This window comes from Atheta coriaria, unplaced genomic scaffold (genome assembly GCF_025399875.1).
Source record: "Atheta coriaria isolate IRGN ID8LTWV9N9 unplaced genomic scaffold, Caltech_Dcor_3.1 hic_scaffold_5_pilon, whole genome shotgun sequence".
Lineage (NCBI taxonomy): Eukaryota > Metazoa > Arthropoda > Insecta > Coleoptera > Staphylinidae > Dalotia > Dalotia coriaria.
In genome coordinates this window covers 1,038,714-1,060,615 of record NW_027045447.1, presented here as the reverse complement: position 1 = coordinate 1,060,615, position 21,902 = coordinate 1,038,714, and the positions used below count along the sequence as shown (strand labels likewise).

Genomic DNA, 21,902 nt, shown 5'->3' with positions numbered 1-21,902 from the left:
TGTCGAATAAAACTGAAAATAGCAATATTCGCGTTTTAGAACGTGATCATATGATGTTATCGGTTTTGTTCGATGATTCGAAACTGGAATGTGCGCTGGATGGTCATAGACGGCTTGTATCGTGATGGCTTGAGTTTGAAGTTAGTAACATGGCGGCGCTATGGAACTGCAACTGCGAAATTAACTTGCCGCAGTTTCATGGAATGTCGAGTGGCTCAAACCTTTAAAGCGCGAAAATGGATACAACACTAGCGGAGAGAAAGAGACAGATTGTCCTATTAGCGTGAGGAGTGAAAGGAGTAATACTGCAAAGCTGCATTTGCAGTTTTAGTGATGTGCTTGCTGCACGTGCAATGCGCTCATGCAGGCGGATGCAATGCGTAACGCCATAAATGCATTAACACTATCCACTGTGCTATCCTATGCTGGAAAGTCCTTTAGCAAGTGCAGATATTGCATATACAGAGTGTCACAAATCATCTTTCACTCAAAATCAAAATTAAAAACAAAAATTCATAAAACTCAACTTTTTCTTAAATTTGTGTTAATTTAATATAAATATTATTTTTATTGGGAAGTTTTCATATCACTAGTAGATAACGTCTGGTTACGAGTATTGTGTCATGTCACTCTGTCCCGGATAGAATTCGGACGAATATGCATGCGAATCGGTTAATTACGAAGGGCCGTTAGGTAACACACCGGCTTTCTGTCGATGACGCTGGTGATGCGCAACAAAACGACGCCCACGCTTCCGGACCAGCTAGCGATTGACAGCTGCTGAATTACACGCAGCCTCGCCGAGTGTTGCGGACACTTCCTACACTTCAATGATCTGAGAACAATACTCAATTACGTAATATGCGAGAATTATTAATTATTACCGTGTTTCCAGTGAATATTCATAGTAATATTTAATATAAAAACATTTCTTAATAATATTTGGTGCTGTATGTGTTGCCTAGGAAATGTAGTTATTTATATTGTCGATAGATGGCGCTACAATGCAACATTTTTATAAGATACTATTGCCTGCGACTTTGTCACGATAGTGTTTAATAAAAATGTAATTCATTTTTATTCTGTTGTTCTAGGCATCGTATGTGTCAATTCTATCAATAAGATTCACAATTTTATTTTAGAGAAATTAATTATATAAAGAATTGCTAATAATGCACTTCAGCGCCATCTCGGATTTAATTATTTAACTATAACTATGATTGAATCACAATACCAACTTTTATCTTACCGAAAAGGGCTGTTTTAGGGTTTTCCCGGCAATTATTCGAATTTTTCTCAATGTAAAAACCATCCTGGGACTTAAACAAACATTTTAAAAAAAGAATTACCCAAATTGGTTTATACGTTGTAGCGCTTTCCAACAAATTTTACAATTATTTTTTATATTATAGATGTTATTTGTGTTTATCTACATATTTTGTAATACCTCGTTGCTGCGTCCCTAGAATTTTCTATAATTATGCACGGGATCAGCTCTAGTTGCACGTCGCCATAGCAACACTCTTCAGTCGCGTTGCATGGCAACGTGATACAAAGCGTGCACAAGAGGACGTCAAATCAGTGAAGCGCACAGAGGTTTTACCCTTTATCATCAGCATACTCCAAATAATGGTTATTATAATAATATCAATGCATTGAGTATGTTACGTAATACTTTAAAAGTATTAGAAGATGTTTTTCTGGTGGATGTTTTGAAAGTTCACAGCTTGTTGCTTTGATTACACTGGAATCATTGGATATCATTCAGATGCCATTCGTGGGCTTCACTCGTCGGCGGCTGCTATGGTAGCAAAGCGTCCAGACAGTTATTTTCCATCGGCTGGCTTTTTTCGTCTTGGTTTTGTTTCCTCTGTGCCGTAACCGTAACATTAAATCCAATCTCGTTCCATTGGGATACTCATTCGATTCCCTTCTTTCTTTGCTTGCTACTGCTTGGAGAGTCTGGAGTATTTCTGATTTCTCTGTATTATGGATTTTAAAGTACACATTAAGATGGATTCGTCATGGGCAACAGAGCAAATCGTGGTTATCTAATATTTGCTCTGGACTTTTGTTCCAACTTTCAATCGGGGTTTTTATTTAAACCTTCTGTAATTGTAATTGAAAGTAGATGATTTTTCCGCGTAATCACTATTCGAGTGCTTCGGACGCTCTGTTTACCCACTGGAGACAATCACGGCTGGGTAGTTGTGTTTTATTTTTCCTATTTTTTGCTTTGCTTGTGAAGTATTTGTTTTCCGTATTGCGTGGTCTGTGGCGAACTGTTGGTCGCGGTTTGCCGGGCGTCCATAACCGCCAGTCGCCTTCGTGCGCGCCGGTGGTGCTCCCGTGGGGAAAGCGCCGGGAACACTTTGGTAATTGGAAATGTGCTGAACCGGAATAAAATATATAAGAAACTTCAGCGCCTGTCGGATTCGCTCCCTCGGATCGAACTCACACATGATTTTCAACTGTTTTTCCAACCGCAACAGTGTTTTCTATTCCAATTCGAAAGAAGCAACAGTCACCATGGTTTAAACGCTTGGAAAAGTAATTAATATTATATTATATAGTATTATACTCGTACAGTAGAATTTTGCTTAGAGAGAAAATGAGATTTTACTCCGGGCGCGTCAGTTTCATCTTCGATAATGACATTTTGCGGTTTCTTATAACTTAGATGACGAACGAGTTTGCTCCCCCGGAACAGTTGGGCACTTCTTGGCCAGTTTCGGACGCGCGTGACACGTGATAGATAGACGACGCGCGACGGCTGCGTGATAAATGAGCTGCGGGTGTCTAGAAAGGTAAACACTGTCCGGCCTGCCATTGTCTCCACCCCTCCGGTGTCCGTTTGTTTTTTAGAAGACGACAAAAACTAACTGCAGCGCAAGATAAAAGAAAATATCATATTTTTAGCACAGAAAACCCACAATGCACTGTGATGTACGTTGGGTTGCATAATGTTTAATTTATTTCACATCTAATTTTTTCACCGCGCGTGAAATGATGAACGTACGGCGTTATTTTTTGTTTTGCATTATATTATGCTCGCACGTCGCGCGTTATGCGCCCCGAATCCACATAATTCGATAATCTATATTCAGCGTGAGGCGCTGATATGGTAATAATATCAAAATGATATTAGACGTCGACGTGCGGCGCATAGTGCCACCTCTTGGCTCTTGCTTGCATCTGAACATGTTTCTTCAAAATGACAATGTGTCAGCATTACAAGTTTTATTATTAAACAAATTTTATGCAGAAAATAATAAAATATAATTAGTGAGATTGTTTTGTGCATAAAACACAATTAATCAATTAATTGCTCGAATTATATCCAATTAAATGAAATTAAACGCCCAAATTGGCCAAAAACTAAATAAAATTATCGTGCGCGGCGTGCAAATTCGCATCGGGGAGCGCAAATGCGTGCTGTGCATTTGTAATCGCCCTGCTTCCACCCGCGCACACCCTCGGAATGTGAGCATGTACGTATGTGTTCGGGAGTTTTATGCGCGCTGACCATCAATAGCCTCCGGTGCTGGCTTTGGGCGAATAATGGCGCTGTACGTGCATCGATTTTATGCGTTCAATTTAATATCACTTTTAGTGCATTAATTGCATCGACACCGTGTTGAATTAATGCGGCGCACACCTGTACTGAGTATTTACCACAAAACACACATCTACATAGGTATAACACGCAGATATTTACGATTTAATTTTTTTATTTTTATGTGTTTTGTTTTTATTGTTTTGAATTTAATGCGTAAATGTTTTCATTTTGTTGAATGTCTCGTATTTCTATTTGTGTCTGCGGTTTCGGGGCCGTGTGACGGTGAATAAATGTTTATCGAAACAATAAAAACGATTGCGTCGGTAATTCACTAATAATGTGAGGGCGCGAGCACGCGTCAGGGGTGTCCGGAATGGCACCCGAAACGCGTTCACGCAAATTGCATTTCGAATTACAGCTACAAATTCAGTGCGAGCGGGCAATTCGCAAATTTTGTACAATTTTCACTCGGCTACTATTTTTGCGACATGCAAAATGCATCTATACAGTGTGTTAAAACGTCCAAAAATCGAATTTAATCCTATTCGGCGTTGAAATATTTGCAACACGTGTACTTTGTATTCATCACCTGAATTATACCACACACACGCAAATAAGCATGCTGCCGAGCGTAAAACTATTAATTCACATTAAAGTCTTTGACTACAATTGTGTTTGAAATTAAATATTAAACTTAAATTCAATTTCTGCGTTTGAATGATGTGTTTATGCTTGGCGCAATTTGTTTCGCATTAAAGCGGTGATATAATCGCCTCAGAAATTGCAGCACTCATATAAAATAAATTCATTTATGATCGCATGAGTCGTTCGCACACACAGCGCGCGTAATTCGCCCTGCGATTTGGTAAAGTTTCGCTATGCTTGAACGACTTGCGATGCGTTTGAACTGGTTTTAAGGACTCTGCCGACGGAAACAAACAGAAACAAATAGTGAAACAGCTCAACACGCTGATCTGAAAACTTTGCCCATTTGAATCATCAAGGTATATTCTAGTAAGATGTATTTTTGATGTAAATATTTTGATGCTTTTATTACTATTTTATTTTGCTGATCAAAGCATAGGAAGAAAAAAAATCGAGGAGAAAATGCAGGAAATTGTGTTTTTCGCAGTTAACGAAGTTAGTTGCACACTGCAAGTGCTCTCACGCCGCCTGCTCCATCACTGCAGAGACGTGTTGTAGTTGTTTGTTTGTTCCCGCAGCACTTTTCGCTTTCGCAGGCGGCGGCGGCGGGATTGCGCATCGCATATTGGTGTAGGTGGTTTATTGGTTTTATTAGTTGCTTGCGCCTATCAATCATCCGAGTTTGAATGGAGCACGTCAATCTAATCACCTTACTTTACCGCCCACGCCGCAGCCGCAAACGTCTTGGTTTCGTCGTCTTTAGAGGGCGCTGCTTTCAAAGGAGCAAAGAACCACTAAGCAAGCACTCAAGCACGACGCATAACGAAATACAAACAAGTGCAGCAAGAAATCTATAACGTAATACACGTAGGTGTCTAGTGTCGCTGGTGCTATTAAAACATACTGATATACAGTGTGTTTAAAGCAAAAATTTAATTAATAATATAAAAATGTGTTGGTAAGCGCATAACTCAACAACGCTTAGATCAATTTAGCCAATTCTTTTTTTGAAATGTTTGTTAAAGTCTAAGGATGGTTTTTAGGGCGAGAAAAATTGGAATAATTGTCGGGACAGTCGTTTTCTATAGGATAAAAGTTGGTATTAAGATTCAATCATAGTTATAGTTAAATAGTTGAATCCGAGATGGCGCGCTGAAATACATTATTAGCAATTTTTTATGTAATTAATTATTGATAGAATTGACACATACTATGTCTAGAATAAGAGAATAAAAACAAATAAGATTTTTATTAAACACTACCTGGACGAAGTCGCAGGCAAAAGCTAGTATTTATAATATAAAAATCGCAAATTGTGTTGGAAAGCGAATAACTCAACAACGCCTTGACCAATTTGACCAATTCTTCTTTTTTAATGTTTGTTAAACTCCAAGGATGGTTTTTACGGCGAGAAAAATTCAAACAATTGTCGGGAAAACCCTAAAAAAGCCATTTTCTATAAGATAAAATTTGGCTTTGTGATTCTATCATAGTTATAGTTAAATAGTTGAATCCGAGATGGCCCGCTGAAGTGCATTATTAGCAATTCTTTATATAATTAATTTCTTTAAAATAAACTTGCGAATTTTATTGATAGAATTGACACATACAAGTCTAGAACAAGAGAGTAAAAACAAATTACATTTTTATTAAACACTTCCGGAACTAAGTTGCAGGCAAAAGATAAAAATAACTAAAAATAAGTAAAAATAAGTAAAAATGACCGAGTATTTCCAGACGTGTGCAAAATGCGGAAATGCGTTTAGAAGACGTAATTTCCTGAGTGAACAGAACAAAAATTCACAAAAAAACTACTTTAAATAAGCATATTAAAAGTTTTTCTTTACAAAGTCAAGGAAATAGCTTAAAGAAATCTCATACATCATTCTGTGGTTGAATAAAAAGCAAAAAGTAAATAAATCTTTAAAAAAGCAACAACTCTACACCTAAATCACAAGATTAAAGTTCCTCTGTAATGACATTTGACACAAATCTCAGTAATTAAATAAATAACTCGATTGCCTATACCTCCGGTTGTAATTTCCTGAGCTCTGGGAACTTAGGGGTTGTTTTGTGATCTTGATGTATGTGGATAGTTTGTAGCGTAAAGTGATATCGACGTATATCGGTTTATGCGCGACAACGCCGTTAGTTGTTTGATAGTAGTTAATGGTGCGGACAATTGAACACCCCTTCGAATGCAATTACAACCCTTCTCGACAGTGCAAACTTTGACCAATGCGAATACGAATTTACAATCTCATCAAGCAAATGAAGCTTCATTAAATTCATCTTAAGATATTAATGTAGGTGGGTGAATTTATTCCTTAATTACATTGGGATATACAGGGTGTTTATATTTTTTCTAATAATAATGATTAAACCATTAAATCAATACTCAAGCGAGAATGATTGAGTGATTAAATGACCGGCCGGCAGTTTCTGATGATAATGCGAACGCAAATAAAGTTGAACGTAAACCTGAGCCTCGTGCACGTAAACATAATCCGCCCCCGGTCGCCCAGCGACATAACATCACACACATTAAATGCATGGAGCGCGCATTTGCATTAAAGCCGACTGGGCAAACAGACACACGAAATGCCAATGGACCAATAGTCCGATACCCAACAAACACTTGCGCCATGTAATGTTATGTTTGAACATTACTTCCATTATTAGACCGTAGCAAATACATTAAAACAGTTGAGTACCAACGGCTCGCCCGAATCAGAGTCACCGTAATAGGCGTAGAGTGTGATTTATGGATTTTCATTATCGTTAAAACACATTTTATTAACAAATCAACCGCAAACATTTAGACACTGAACTAATATTGGCCTATGTTACTATAGGCAACCCAATATACACAAACAATGCATTACTGGTTGCCTATAGTCATTCTGTTTGTTTTTTCCTTATTTTTGAAGGAGAAGCCACACAAAATCCACCTTTTAACCCCAAAGAAAACCAATACCATATAGGAATATAGGGGATGTTTGAGGTGATGTTGTAGGTGGGTAAAATTGGGGAAAGTTTAAGATACTAAGGCTTCCCGGGCCCAGCCACGAAGGCTTTGTGAATAAGATGGTAAAAGAAAGAGGGTGGAGGCCGCAGAAGGGTGGATTGTAATATGATGGTGTGCGCGGTGGTGTCTCCTGCCCAACTACTCGTGAAACCAATAATAGTAAATGTTTTACGACCTTAACGGGCAAATGAAAATCGTTTCCGGCTCCATTAGGCTTATTCCTTGCCATAACTCTCAATATCATAATAAAACCAAACGATTCCATTACAAAAGTAACCTAACCTCAATCGCATTTTAATCTAACCTCAATGTTATGCATGCTGCAGTTGGATAAACAACACAAACACAAATTAATCAAATTATACGTGCTGGATTTTTGCATTGTGAAAAGAAAAGGTAACATTTAGCAATTCGTGTATTTGTCCGCAGAGTTTACATTACGCTCACGTTAGATAATTACATGCTCGTGCATTCTGTGCGGAGCGTGTGCCCGGGGAATATAGGGGTGTATGCGAAGGAAAACCATTAAATTAGAGAACGAAAAAGAAAGAATAACACACCAGTCGGGCTATGCACGCGGAATATGCGCGCCCGTGTAGTAATATAATGAAAATTGAAAACGAACACCTGTTTCAACAAAACCCAAGCCCCAAAACTCAAACACGAATCTATAACTCCAGAAACACACCACGCGCGCTCTACTTTACCTGCTTCTTGTAAGCCAAAGTACAATATTGCAATTATACACATTGTTCAAAATTTTAAATTCGAAAAAATATTTTTTCTTCAATAAAATTCATCCAATATGAAGATATGACGCACAAAAGTCAAGGGCATATATGTGAGGGTAAAATGTGGGTGTTCTCGGGTGTCTGCTTGCACCTATATTACATCATTTACATAAAATAATAAGAGGGGCACGCGCGGAAATTGCACGTGCTGCTTTCAATCGCGCACGCCAAATTTCAATCTAACTGCGCGCCACAAAGAAAACGTCTGCTGAAGAAGCCACTCTGAACCTCAAAAATAAGAAATTTCAGCGTTGTGGGTTGCATATGTTTGTGAAAATCAGTAAAAATTCTAACAAGACTTTCCGACATGCTTTAGTTGTGTGTTATCGCTTTTTTGCGTTTTATTATACTCAAAACTCGTATGATAATAGCATCTGACTGGAATTTCCAGCGCATCTTAACTTTTATATAAATGACGCGTATAAAATCTGAGAAATCGTGAAAAATTTCCCTTCATAGTGTATCTCGCACAAAGTCTTAGTTGCGGGCAGCGCAGCGCAGTAAAACGTTAGCATCTTCCTGGCGTACGACGATCATAAAACATTTCCGAGTTTCCTCCTCTTGACGAGACACCAGACCCAACTCACAAGGAGTGGGACGCAAAGGGCGACTCGTAAGTCGCGAGCCGAGGAACCTTCAAGATCCTCGGAGCTTTCCAGTGTCTGCGCTTGATGCCTTTGCGTTCTTCATGTTCTTTCGATCTTTAGCATCTCTCGCCGGACAGTCTCAAACAGATCCGGCTGTATAAATTCCTGCATTTTTGATTCGAAAACTTTTCATCTTCCTCAACTTGATGAGATTGTCATCTACATCTACAAAACATATTTTCTATTATTTTGTCATTCAGATATGCCGTGTTTTCACAAACATGGATTATGCACGCATTAACATTAGCTTTTAAGCATTTTCCCTTCCATGTTCATGTGTGTAGTATAAAGCGCTTTGCGGAAATGCACGAGCAGAAGGAAGTTGTGTGTATCCCAAATAGGATGTCGGAAGTCGAGCGTTTCGTTTCGTTCAGCATTCGACGATTGCGGTGGTTGTGCTGTTGTGTTTTTACGATTCCGGTGCTTCTGGCGTTTCGCATGGATTAGAATATCAAATTCGCACGCGTACGCTGAGAGTTTTTCCGGCATCAGCGCCGCCAACCGCTTTATCTCTTCATCACTGTGTGCAATAATTAATGAGATAAATCAGCGCTTTCTGCCTTTGCGTGCTTTAATGTTTAATACGGCGTAAACAACATGCGGCGAAATTTCTTGTTTTTGGATACGAGTATGATATTTACGCAATGCACTTAATAAATGTCGACAACAGCATTTATTATATTTTTACTTAAATTAGTGAAAAAAGTGAAAAAATTAAATATTTGATTTTTTTGCAAAAAAAAATTCTGAGAGTTCAATGTGAGTGTAGTAGTAGTTGAGTACAAGTAGATGGAAAGTCTCTAAACAGAATTAAAGACTCGACGCGCGCCGCATGCCTGAAGGAACACGAAGAAGGAAGAACGCCCGCGAGCGATGCTTTCTTGCTCCCCGAACGAAGCGCCGGGCTTCTTGCTAACGTCGCGCTGCCTCCCCGGGGCAAACAACTCAAGATTGAATATGAAAATTTAATCAGGTAATTTCATACACCTCTAAACTGTGAGAAGGAAGGACTCTACGCGTCTACACCATACACTTCTTCCATGAAATACAAGGTGTTTCAAGTGCTAAATACAATAAAAATCCCAAAATCACTATTTTATTATTTAATATTTAATATTTCCATGAACATACTGTATGTATAGTTAGTTGTTAGGTGTGCTTTGAAAATATAACAAGGAAATATAAACCCGACTCGTTCAAAGCTTGTAAGGTGGTGCAGAACGTCTAACTAGTTGGACGCGAAATTGTTAGCGAAAGAAGCCCGCCCTCATTCTCGCCGACGACGATAATAAGCAAGATTGCCGTGATTTCGTCGAGGAGCGCGCTCGACTTTCTAAGGACGCCGCGAATAACTTGCCTGCTGATTAAGTTGCCATCATGTATTTTCTTTCCGGTAATAATAAAAAGCAGTTGAGCGCACAAATTGAAGTTGTTGGAAAAGTAATCATGTTTTTCAAAGTGGAAAATTTAAAAATATTTTATCTACAATTTTTTTCAATTATTTTACAGGTTTAGACCGTTCCTATAGATCGGATGACACTGAAGACGCGCATACGACGGACAACCCAACGACGCCGTTCCCAACGCCGCCCCCGACAAATGTATTGTCTCCGCGCTCGCCGCTCCCGATGCATCGACAGGCGTCGCCGTTTCCGCACGAAAACACCAACACGCGGCGTATTATCTACGCAACCCCTCAAGACCGCCTGCGTGGTAACAATGGTACGCATGCTTCCGGAAACGGAAAGTTTTCCTTGCGTATTTCCTGCTTCTCCCTAAAAGTAGCCTAAAACAATACATTTCCTAAACATAAACACCTGCATGCATTTCCTGCACATTCCCAACTTTTCTTTTGTTTGTTTTCGGGATTTTTCAACTTTCCTCTTGCGAATTTTGATTTATTTCTTTTGTGTTAAAACCTGATGCTGCAGAATAAGGAGATTCTGGATTTGCGTGTTGTTTATTTGTTGATTTTATTTGTGCAGGTGAAGTCGTCTATGCGAGCAACAAGAAGTCGCTCGTTGGTAACAATACGACGCTGGGGCGGAGCGGGCGGCGGCATCGCGGCGCCGGCGGCATGACTTCCTCGTCCTCGGCCACCTCCTGCAACAGCTGCACCGATCCGGCCGGACGCAACGACATCTCCTATCACCCGGATGCCCAGGGGCAGAGGATATGTCTTAACAACGGTAAGCAATCCGTGGGAGGAGAATTTATTATTGCGTTTAATTAATTCCGGCTGGATTTTAATTAAATTCAGAATTTATTTCGAGTTAAAAACGTGCGCGGAAATCAAACTACGTTCAAATCATATTTAATATAGGCAACCAAACATACACACAAAACATGCGTTTTATATGCCAATATTATTTGTATTGGTTAGTCGATGCAAAGATCTAAACAAGTGAACCAAGAAGTGAATATTCCACACGTTTCTTATCAGTTTCAAGCGAAAAAACCTGTTTTTAATCGTCGACTTGCATCAATTCGTCAGTAACAGCAGAGTCTTCGAGTTGTGCGCGCGTGTTAATTTCGCTCTGCTTGTAATCTCGGTATTTTCGTGTGAAATTAACAAAATTCTGGGCAACTACAAGTGAAATCGGTAAGAATACATCATATACAATAACTAACAATTCGATAAACGTAATAATTTAGCGTTAGTTAGCAAATATAAGGTTTTAACCTGTTTTTTCTACATTTTGGAGTGAATCTCAGTTAAAACGTTTCTAAACGTTGCTCTTGTGACGCTTCTTTTCTCTTCTGCGCATGCGTTGCACTTTTACATTCACCGACGTGAACAAAACAAAACAAAACAAAACAAGTCGATCGAAATATTTTTCTTCTTTTGTTTATTTTTATTTTTGAACCGGCATCGCGGCTGGAGATTTGCGAATGTTAAACTAGTTGCATACAGTGTTCTACGGATTTCGGGTCGGATGTTATAGGATTCCGTCGCTGTTACGTTGTTAAAGTACGATCTGGTAACGCGACTAACGCGATTAACGCCCCGACTCTTGCGCGGTTTGCGACATCAACGGCGTCGTGTCGCGCCGCGCTGCGAAGTTAGCCTAATGAGTGACGACTCCTAATTGCCTTACCGCCTCCTCCGTCGCAAGAAGAGTCGGATAGGTGTCGCCCGGCAGCGGCGCTCGCCTCTTGTTAACCAAATTATCTCGTTATACCTTAGTTTCCTTAGTTTTCCGGCTGCTCGACATGTAAATACCCACTTTTTGCAAGTAAAAAAAATTAAATATAAAAAAAATCTGTTTTATATCACTAAACGGCTCAAATGACATTTAAGGAAATTTAATTTTTTTAATGCTGTTATTTTAGTTTTGCGAAGCAGAAAAAGCTTTCCGTAGTGTTGGATTACTAAAGCCGTTTGCGCTAACTTTGTGTAATGTAAAAGCGAAACGAAATACCCCCGCGTGGGCACCGGCCAAACGAAGGGTGAAGCGAAGAGTGCATTGCACAACTCGCCAAACCAACAAGTGTATGCGGATAGAGAAAACACGAGAGCAAGTTTATAATTAGATTGGGCCAGTCGGAGTTCATTCGACATTCGAAAGAGTCAAGTTTCAAAGAGTTTTATTACTATTTATACAAGGTGCTACCAAACAACTCAAAAAAACATTTATTTCTATTAAAATAATCAAATTAATCACTCAAAACAACAAAATCAACTCACAGCTACCAAAATATACAATGTGTTCGTAGTATTCAATTAAAATTAAAATTAATTAATTTCCTGGTGTAAATTCATAACAATCCGCTTTGGAATATATTTTTTAACTTGTTTTACCGATTCACTACGCAGTGGTTATTAAAAAAGATGAATTACACTCATAAATTGCACGTAAATATTTCCAACGCGTAACCGTATATCGCGCGCACATGGAAAGGATAATGGATGACTTGTGTACACGTAATATAATTAATTGGTCCGGCGGGGGTCGGCGTTCGCCCTCTCGGAAGAGCACTTGAACTTCGACTCGGCTAACTTTGACGCTGGTGGCGGTCATCGATTAGCGCTACCCCGCACCTGAAGTCCCAAAGTGTGGGCTTCTTTCTTACATCGATCCGCACACGTGTTGCGCCGCCCATGGCAATGATTGATTGATCGGTTGATCAAGGCGCTGCGCGTTGATGAATCGACGCGATTACATTCAACTACAACTTGTGGTTATTTATTGTTTGCAGAAGTGAATGAGGAATCTCCACCGGAGCCGGCTCCGCCTGAGGTGCCCCCGCGCGGGCCCTCCTTACACGCGACTTCTTTGCGACGTCGTCCTGATTATGCACTACCCGTGGATGATGATGGGTCCGGACAGCAGGAGACCTTCTTGGCTCAAGGGGGTGAGTTATTTAATCCCTACTAATATTATAAATGCGAAAGTCCTGATGTTTGTTACACTTTCACGCAAAAACTACTTAACCGATCATCATGAAAATTTGTACACATATCCTTAGTGGTCCCCGAATGGTTATAGGCTACTTTTTATTTAATAAAAATAATATTTTTTAAATAAAATAAAGAAATGGTTTAGCCAATAATACCTCTGCATCTGGCTATTTGACTACTTTAACGCCATCTAGCATTCCAGCAATGAAGCTCAAACCTAAGTACTATAGTACCATCACACTGTATTATCACACTGTATTACCGACAGCTACGTCAACATCAAATCCAATTGACTACACTATGGAGACTGTACACTATACTTCCATAGACTATACTTTCAGCCATTTCAAACTTCCCGCCATTCTATTTCATTGTTACTTCTTCTGTGACTACAGACGCGTACGGAAGCAACTTCATTATTTTTGATATTCGCGAACGAAGCCACGGGTTAAAGCTAGTTTTTTATACAAACTAATCAAAAGTTTAACTTAATAATGTCTGCATTGATGCATTGAGTGCCTTAGTGTAGTGCTAAACGAATTGACGATGCATAGTCAGTTGTATAATAGAGACTTTAGGAGAGACAGCGTAGTTTCTAGTGCACTTTGCCAACTCTAGGCGGGCCCCCAGATTATGAACTGAACTGGTTGGCGAGTTAATTCAATTTCTAGCTTGCGCTCGGTAAATTGATAAATCCGACGCGTATGCAACCCAACTAACACGTTTTGTTCCTAATGGAGTCAAAAGGGATACGTCATAATTCAATTTTGAATATTTTTTTAAATTTTTATTTTGAGGATAATACATCTGTGATTTCTGGTATCTCTCTGCAGATTGTTATCACTATTAGTAGCGAATTACAACTCGAGTTAAACTGCCGGACGAGACATGGAAACGTTGAACTTAATTTTCAAGTCGTAACTCGACGTCCACTCGGCATGCAGCTCCGTCTCCATCATTAGTTTAATTCTCATGTGCTAAAAGTCGGTTGTGTCCAGTCCTACAGCTGAACGCTCCTCGTATTTACGTTTAACTTTGCTTCTCTTGTGTGAGTCGTGATGTTCCCTATAATCCTGAAACCAATGGTGGATCTGACTATGAGTCGAGCATCTGAGTTGTGCTAATAACAGTGTACCGGATTGCAGTACGAGTAGTGTCCACGAATGTCCGAATGTAGGATGCACCTCAATGTGTGCACACGTACGTGCACTGTAGGTGAGTGAGGCGGCCTGTGAATGTTCATGTTCAGTTGACACGATGGTGGTGCGGTTAAATGCGCTGGTAGGTGAGTACAAATGTGTGTCGAGCGCTATGAATACAAATGAGATGCGGACTGTGAACTGCTCCTGTCGCCATGTACCAGAGACCAAGAACTAACTAGTGACTATTGTTAGAGAGAATGGTATATTAGAGGCGCCGGTGGGAAAGCAATTTACTGGACGGAATTTCCTCGAAAGACATCGCCAGCGCACCTCTAGTCAATAATATATTGTAGAAAATGGCCGCCGTCGTGTCAACAAAATGGCGGATTTAATCATGAATAATAACATATTTTACGAGTGGATTTACACTCGTTTTCATCTTTCGCGCTGGTGTCTATTAAACAGACATGACCGTTGTCTCTATGGAAACAGGAGCATTAAAAACCATAACGGCTCTCAATAATTCCCAGCGCGCAGTGTTGCAAGGGCAGGATGTAAACCGCCAAAAGGTGGCAAATGAAACACCCTTGCGACTCGGAAGCTGTAAACTTTACGAGCACTTAGTGTGCATTAACGGTGATTGGGGATTATGAAATTTCGGCTGTTACAGAATGAGAAACGCAGACACAAACCATAAACAGAGCAAAACATAAACATTTGAAATGCTTTTATTAAATCAAAATTAATTTCGAATTACCTGCGTTTTGAAAACTTTTGACTTTCATTCTCCCGTCTAAATACCCCCGAAATTAATAAATAATACGCTATCAGGCGGTAGGTAAAGAAAACTTGAATTTTATGTTTGCATACAAGTCATCAATAAAATCGTAATTTCACTTGTTGTGGGCATTCAAGCGAAGCTGTCTGACGTATAATGATTTTTTGTTCGCTTTTGTTAAGCTTGTCAATGTAAAGATTCACGACGGTTTACGAAATAAAAGTGAAATAATGCTGGCACGCGTGAAATTCCAGTTTGCAAGTTTTCAAGTTCAAACACATCGATTTTCCTCGCCTCAAAAACGCTTTCTCGGCGATTTCTTTTTTGTTTCGTTTCTTGGGCTGAATTTCGCCCCGACGTTATTGAAAGTATCGGGCGGCGGGTTTTCTTTCGATCGACGCATGCAAAGCTTTGCGAGGCGTTCGACGGCGGCACCCTCATCACTTTGGGCAAAGTCGAGGCAGACGTCGGCGGCGGCAGCGGCGGCAGAGTCCCGGGGGGTGGCGGGACGCCGAGTCTAATCCGCGAACGCGCGCGGTCGGATGCACGACGCGATCGTTACTCATCAATTGTACGCAAATGACGTTATCAATAACGGAACTTGATATTGATGTTTTTTTTTCTTGCTTTTCGAGCAGTAAAGCAAAAAAGAAGCTGGAAAGGCAAAAAAAAGGTTGAATTTTTCAGTTAAAACGTATCTTATAAAATATTCCGAGTTTCATTGTTTTTTCTTTGGTTTTATTTAAAATGTCACGTTGGGTGCAACGTGCAGCACCTTTTGAATGTATTCTGAATGTAATAAAGAAGCAATTAGTCGCCTGCTGCCCTTCTGCGCGTTCAGTCCAGACGCATTAAACGCCGAGACTGAAATACTGATGAACCAGGCGAAGTGTACGAGATAGCGATGTATTTTTCGGGGGAGAGCAGCAGGACTTTGGCACTGTTCTGAGCACACAAAAAAAAATCGCGGAAAAACGTGAAAACAATGGGACGACATTTGGCCGTGAGCCCGTCTCGTGCCCCTGACAGTGGCGTGAGCGCACTGCCACCTCCGGCTGGTGGCGGCGACGGCGGCGAACACGCGTAACTAAAAACCAGAGTATTGACCCGAACTCGACACGCATACGCTCGCGCCCCGACTGACACAGACAGGCAGAGACAACCCAAACGTAAACTCTTACATAAGATATCAACAACACCGAATTTAAAATATTTATTTAAAATATATTAAAAGTTAGTTTTTTTGTGGGGAATATTGATGATTAAATTTGTTTGACTTGAGTATGAACAGTTCAAAGGCTTTCAAAAGATCTAAATCTATTCTGTCTCATCAGGCTTTCAGTTTGCTCAGTTGAGCATCTCAGAAATCCACCGTGCGTCTGTGTGCCACTTATTCGTAGGCAGACAGACGGCTAGAAAGAAAGAGTGAAGAACTAATTCGAGTAATCGCGTCCGGGCCAATAAAGGCCAATAAAAACTAAATTGATTTGATGGTTCGGGTCGTTTACTGAGTGCTTGGACTCTTTTATTATTTATCTTGTTTACTCCTCAGGCAGAGTTTAACAAAGAAACTGCTAGAGTCGTAAAATAAATTAGAGAATAATTTATGTATTAATCAACGCTTAAAATAATAAAAAAAAAACTTTCAAACTTTTCAAATCAAAGCATTTATATTGATAAATCTCAAAAGGGTTTTCTCTAAATTAGACACTCGTGGAAGGGTTGTATGGGGTAATTTTAATTGTAATGTTCAGTTGAACCGAACGCGCTTTAATGACGACGTCTGTCCGCCAAAATGAAATATGAAGTGCAGCCGGAAAACCTTTTACGTTTACAATAACTGCATATGCTACCTTCGTAGATGTCTGAACCGATGTCTGGACCCCGGCCATTGCGAGTTTAGCTCCCCTTGAAATACGCGAGAGATGAATTTGCTTGTCGAGTGCTGAGCATATTGAAGCAGGACACAATAACTCACACTTTCATCGAAGTGATGTGTTAACCCTTTTATAGAATACCAACCCGGGCGAAACATATTAATACTTGTATTGTGATGTTAAGATATCTTCCAGCCGAGGGTTCCAATGTCCCGAGGCTAGGTCTTCTCATCATCGCACGAGATATACTCGTCTATGTGTCCAATTTGATTTCGATATCATTTGTCAAATGTCCAGTATGCGCGCGACGTGCAAATCCAGAAATCCAAAGCGATTAAAAGATTCTATCCGACCGATGAGGGATCTGTTGAAGTGCAATTAGAATGTGGAAACATGTGTTTCAGTTCAGTTCCTTTCCTATCTAGGTGGACTGTTTTATCTTAATTTACGAATGTCTGTCGTGGGTTTTAAAAGATTAATATTAATTTGTGAGGAAAATAATTAATTTTTATTTGTAGAGCTCTTGATGTGGCTGACTAAGCTCCGACAATAATTTTCTGACTTTTTATCTTTGCGTAATTATACCGGATCAAATGTAGACAGCTTCTTATGATTAATTATCCTAAGACGTGGCGAAAATACGTTCCAACACCTCCGGGTGGCTTAGCGCGACTGGACTATTAGTCCCCCTCTTTCGGCGGGTGCGGATCTGGTCATCTTCTAAGTCTACTCGCGCGTACTGCCAGTGCTAATATTTGAATTGCGTCGGCCCTATCAAATAGTTTCGGCCATGTTTTAAGCCCTCGGTGTGCTCATGTGGTGGTGTTAGTGGTGGAGAAATGGGCTTGGCAGGATGAGCAATTTGATCCGCACGCGTCCACGTGGCGCCTAGGTCTATTCGCCCCGCAGCGCGCGATGGGGATGCGTCCGAATTAGTTGCCCCATCGTTTTCCGACACGTCCGGTAATGCGGACTCATTAATAAACGAGATAAACCGTACCAATATCCGGCTGTTGGATAAAAATAGAAATTTTTGAAACAATTTATGTAGAAGGTAACTTTTGTCAAGCTTGGTCCCAGGGGTTGGTTTCTTAAGATTCGTTTAGGGTTAGAGACACAGATGGGATAATTGGTAAATTTCACGGAATGGGAAATTGGGGAATTGTTAAATTACCGAATTAGTGAATTAGAAAGAAAGGGCGCAGAAACTCAGCGGATGTACAAAGGAAAGGACGAAGGAGATATAGCAAAATAAGCGATCGGGTCCTGTGGGTGAAAGCAAGGCGCAACGCAGGGCGAAGAAGGAGTTAAAAAAAGAAATTTCGAGAACAATTGAGGACAATTGAATGAAGTGGAACTTGAATTAAGTGGGTGCGTGTGCTGTTGCGAACATTACCGCAAAATTGACGACAGTCCCAGGCCCAGCAAAGGGTTGAAAACCGAAATTAAATAAGCACGTCTGCGTTAAACACATTTCAAACCGCGCGAGTATAAAAATAACACTTAAACACGATTAACGGCTATCAAAATGGCGCGGCGGTATGTTTAGCTACAGTAATGCCCACCAGATGGCGGCACTAAACAAAAATAATTACAGGACCCTCTCGCTGTCGGGATGAAATTGAAATTGTCAGGAACAAAAATATGATTATAGACTTTTGCTATTTGTTGATAGACGTCGTAGGGTTGCTACCCTAACATTGAGAGGATCAGGGTGGTTGGTTTGCAAATGTCTGCGAATGACATGGTGAATATTTCAAGGATATTTTAATTATTTTTGGTTTTGTTGGAATAATTTCAAGAATTTTCGAGTTGTTGCAGTGGAAAATGTTAACTATATAAATTATTTTGTATCCGTTTGACTTTTTCACAGATTACAAATATAAATTATACTCATACGTGAACGATACATGACAGTGTGCTATGCCCCAGCTCGTGCTTGTCTTCTATTGGATTTGTTTCGTGTTGTAGCCAAAAAGCGATCCAGAACGCGCACGTCGGCCCGCCAGCAGAAAGGACGCGACGTGCGCGGAATTCCGAACATTTTTCCATCGGAAATGCATTACGCGCCCGCGTTTTCCGTCCACCTCCCGGCGGCGGCGAGAAGATACAAAACGCGTAGACGTCGTGCGGCTAACATTTAGCTCTCTCTCGCCGCCGCCCCCTGCTATTGCAATATTTTCACATGCGCACGTTCCGCGCTTTTCCGGTCGCCTACATTCGCGCATAAAATTTTTTCGCATGCATATTAAACAGTCCGAAACTAACTAAATGTGAAAAAGCTTCGTTTGGCCGCCCCGAGTACGAATTAAATATAAAAATAAATGAAAACAAAAAAATTTAGACGCTCGCGACGGAAATGAAAATAAAGTTTTGCAGCGCGTGGTGATATTGCACATATTCGCGGACGTGAATTTTAAAAATCACATTTACATTTAAATCAAACGCAACTTCGACTTCGTTGAGCATACTAACTGCAACCTGCGAATAGATTGATAACATGATGTCGCACTCGTATTATGTTTGTGTTTACTGAACCGAAACAGAACAAAAGAATGTCGGGGGGGAAAAAAACTCAAATGAAACAATTTAACGCTCGAGTAAATAAACAAACGCCTGGACGATATGATGTCCAGATGCTCTGGTGTTCGCAATTATTGATGCATTTGTTATATAGCTCCGCATTCGATTTGCGGGCTGAAATATTGCGCGCGTGAAAAAACATTTTTCATTTTTATCACGAGCGCGCACCAGCCTTTTGTCCGGTGCGTATATAATTTGTACGCATATTAATGTCGGGTGCCGCTATTGATGTAACTCGGGCGTGCCGAGTGAAAAACGTAAAAATCCATAAATGCAAATGCAAACCGAATGATAAAAAACAATGTCCACGCGCGCGCGGCACAAGTGAGTGGCAAAACAAGATTGAAAATATCAATTAGTAAATTGTTTTTAGTCAGTGTGTAAAATTAAACAAGCTGCGTGGATTGTTATTTGCGCAATGGTGACGCATATAAAAAATGTGTGTGTGTGTTATTTTATGTTTTCGGTAATAAAAACATGTTTTATAATATCTTTGCTGGTGGAAATTAATGAAATTTCAGTGAGTTGAAAATTTTTGCACTCGTCAGCATTCAGCTCGTGCACATATTGCACGCGAGCCAAACGACTGCGACAATCAGCATCGCAGAAATAACGAGGATAACGAGGATAATAACATTAAGTCGCTTGGAGGGCGCAAGTCCAACGACTCCGGGCACGCGTCCAACGTCTGCATTATGCAATCGTTCGTATAAATTGCCAAAAAGTGCAAAAACTGACGAAAACCACCCGGGTATCACTAGATAAATATTAGAAAATATATAGGTGCAATTGAAATTCACAAAAATATTGAATTTCTTAGTGAAAAGTGAATTTTTCGAGTTTTTTGGCAAAAAAAATCCAAAAACTTTTTCTGCGTGAAACAAAAACTAAAACTTTTACGAGTGGAAACGTCTTGAAACTATCGCACGCGTGAAAGTGAGGAAGGAAGCATAACAAGCATACTTGTTGGCCAACTAAAGAAAATCTCAGCGAAGCTTTCGTCGCGTGGTGGAAGTTGAGTATCGTGAGCATTAGCGACGCGAGCTACGAAGGCGCAAACTTTGCGCATTAAGCTATAACAATAACAATAAACGCGCGCACAGTGTTCGACTTTCAGCGCTGGACGCTGCCCAAATGTGTCCGAGACACATTAGGAAAATCGCCCTAATTGTACTCATCATCCCAACCAAGAATTCGATAGGAAAAAAGTTCTGATTGGGTAAATTTCAAAGTTTAATATAGTTTCATCAGCATTCATGAATGAATGCCAAAAAGTGGATTATTTTGAGTACCACGAAGATAACAAGCAATTAAACTGGCATGTTGACAAAGATACTCTTTTGTCTTACGAGTATTCTTAGACGTGTGCGGGGAAATTGGCAAACTGTTGCCAATTTGGCTGATATTTACTGGTTAATTCGAAATTCTTGCCAACCAGACACATAACTTGTTGGAAATTTATTTAATCTTTCCGAATAATCTTAACAAATGCCACAATTTGCATGTTCGTATGTAATTTTCACATTTTACTATAAACTCCCTGAAGATTAATCTGTTATACTGATAATACATGTCCAAATGGTTTGGATCTGGTTCAATAAAATTCCCAACACCCTCATACGCTTTTGTAAGTATCTGACCCGCCTGTGAATGCCCTCGCATCACCATCACCCTCGGTGCAATAACACCAAAAGTCCCAAAAGTATTGAAATATTTGTAAAGCCCGAACAAATAGTGCGAAAATGGTCAGATCTCAAGTATAGGAAACAAAAGCCTGCAAAGCTAACAAAAGAAAATTGGAGCATATTGTTCGACCATTGCGACAATTGTCACATCTGTGTGCCGGGGATTTACTGCTTGTATTCACACATTTTCACAAATGTACAAATCCGTTGTGGTAATGACATAAGAACGTTAAATCTTTACTTCAATTGGATTTATTCCAACAATTCACTCATTTTTTTCATTTTGTATGCATGAGTGATACGTTTTAACGATGTGGGTCGATCCAACTCATCTTCTATATGATCCACCTTTGACCTTATATGCAACCCGCCCCACTGGTCCAGATTCACATTTGACGTTTCAATTTCTCTGTCTCATATTTATTCTATTACGAGATGTTTCCGGAAATTTCTTCTTTGGTATATAAAGCAGTTTCCGGTGCATTGTGATAGCTTTCCACGAAAATTGAGTCAAAATATTCGCGCATCAAAAATAGCTACTATGCGTCAGAGTGAGTCGGGAAAGAGTCTCATGAGGCTCGACGGAGGAGACACAATTGGGATGTACGCTAGAATTGCGATCGGAACATACGTACCAGACCGAAAACAGACCGTGCTACGACACACTCACACATTCTCGCGTGGGTTGGGTTCGTTTTCGATCTGAGATTTTCGGAAGTCTGTAAGAGTAGTCCACGAGAGTCTGTTAGATGTATGATGGAGAAG

The 21,902-nt window shown here is 40.1% G+C and overlaps 1 protein-coding gene across 1 annotated transcript in view; it reads left to right on the top strand.

Annotated features, from left to right (window-relative positions):
* Positions 1 to 21,902, top strand: part of LOC135791800 (uncharacterized) — a 151,933-nt gene that overhangs the window by 80,548 nt on the left and 49,483 nt on the right. The window contains exons 6-8 of the mRNA XM_065302343.1: positions 10,180 to 10,392; positions 10,656 to 10,859; positions 12,871 to 13,026. Of these exons, the coding sequence (XP_065158415.1) occupies positions 10,180 to 10,392; positions 10,656 to 10,859; positions 12,871 to 13,026 (573 nt within the window). The remainder of the gene's footprint in view (positions 1 to 10,179; positions 10,393 to 10,655; positions 10,860 to 12,870; positions 13,027 to 21,902) is intronic.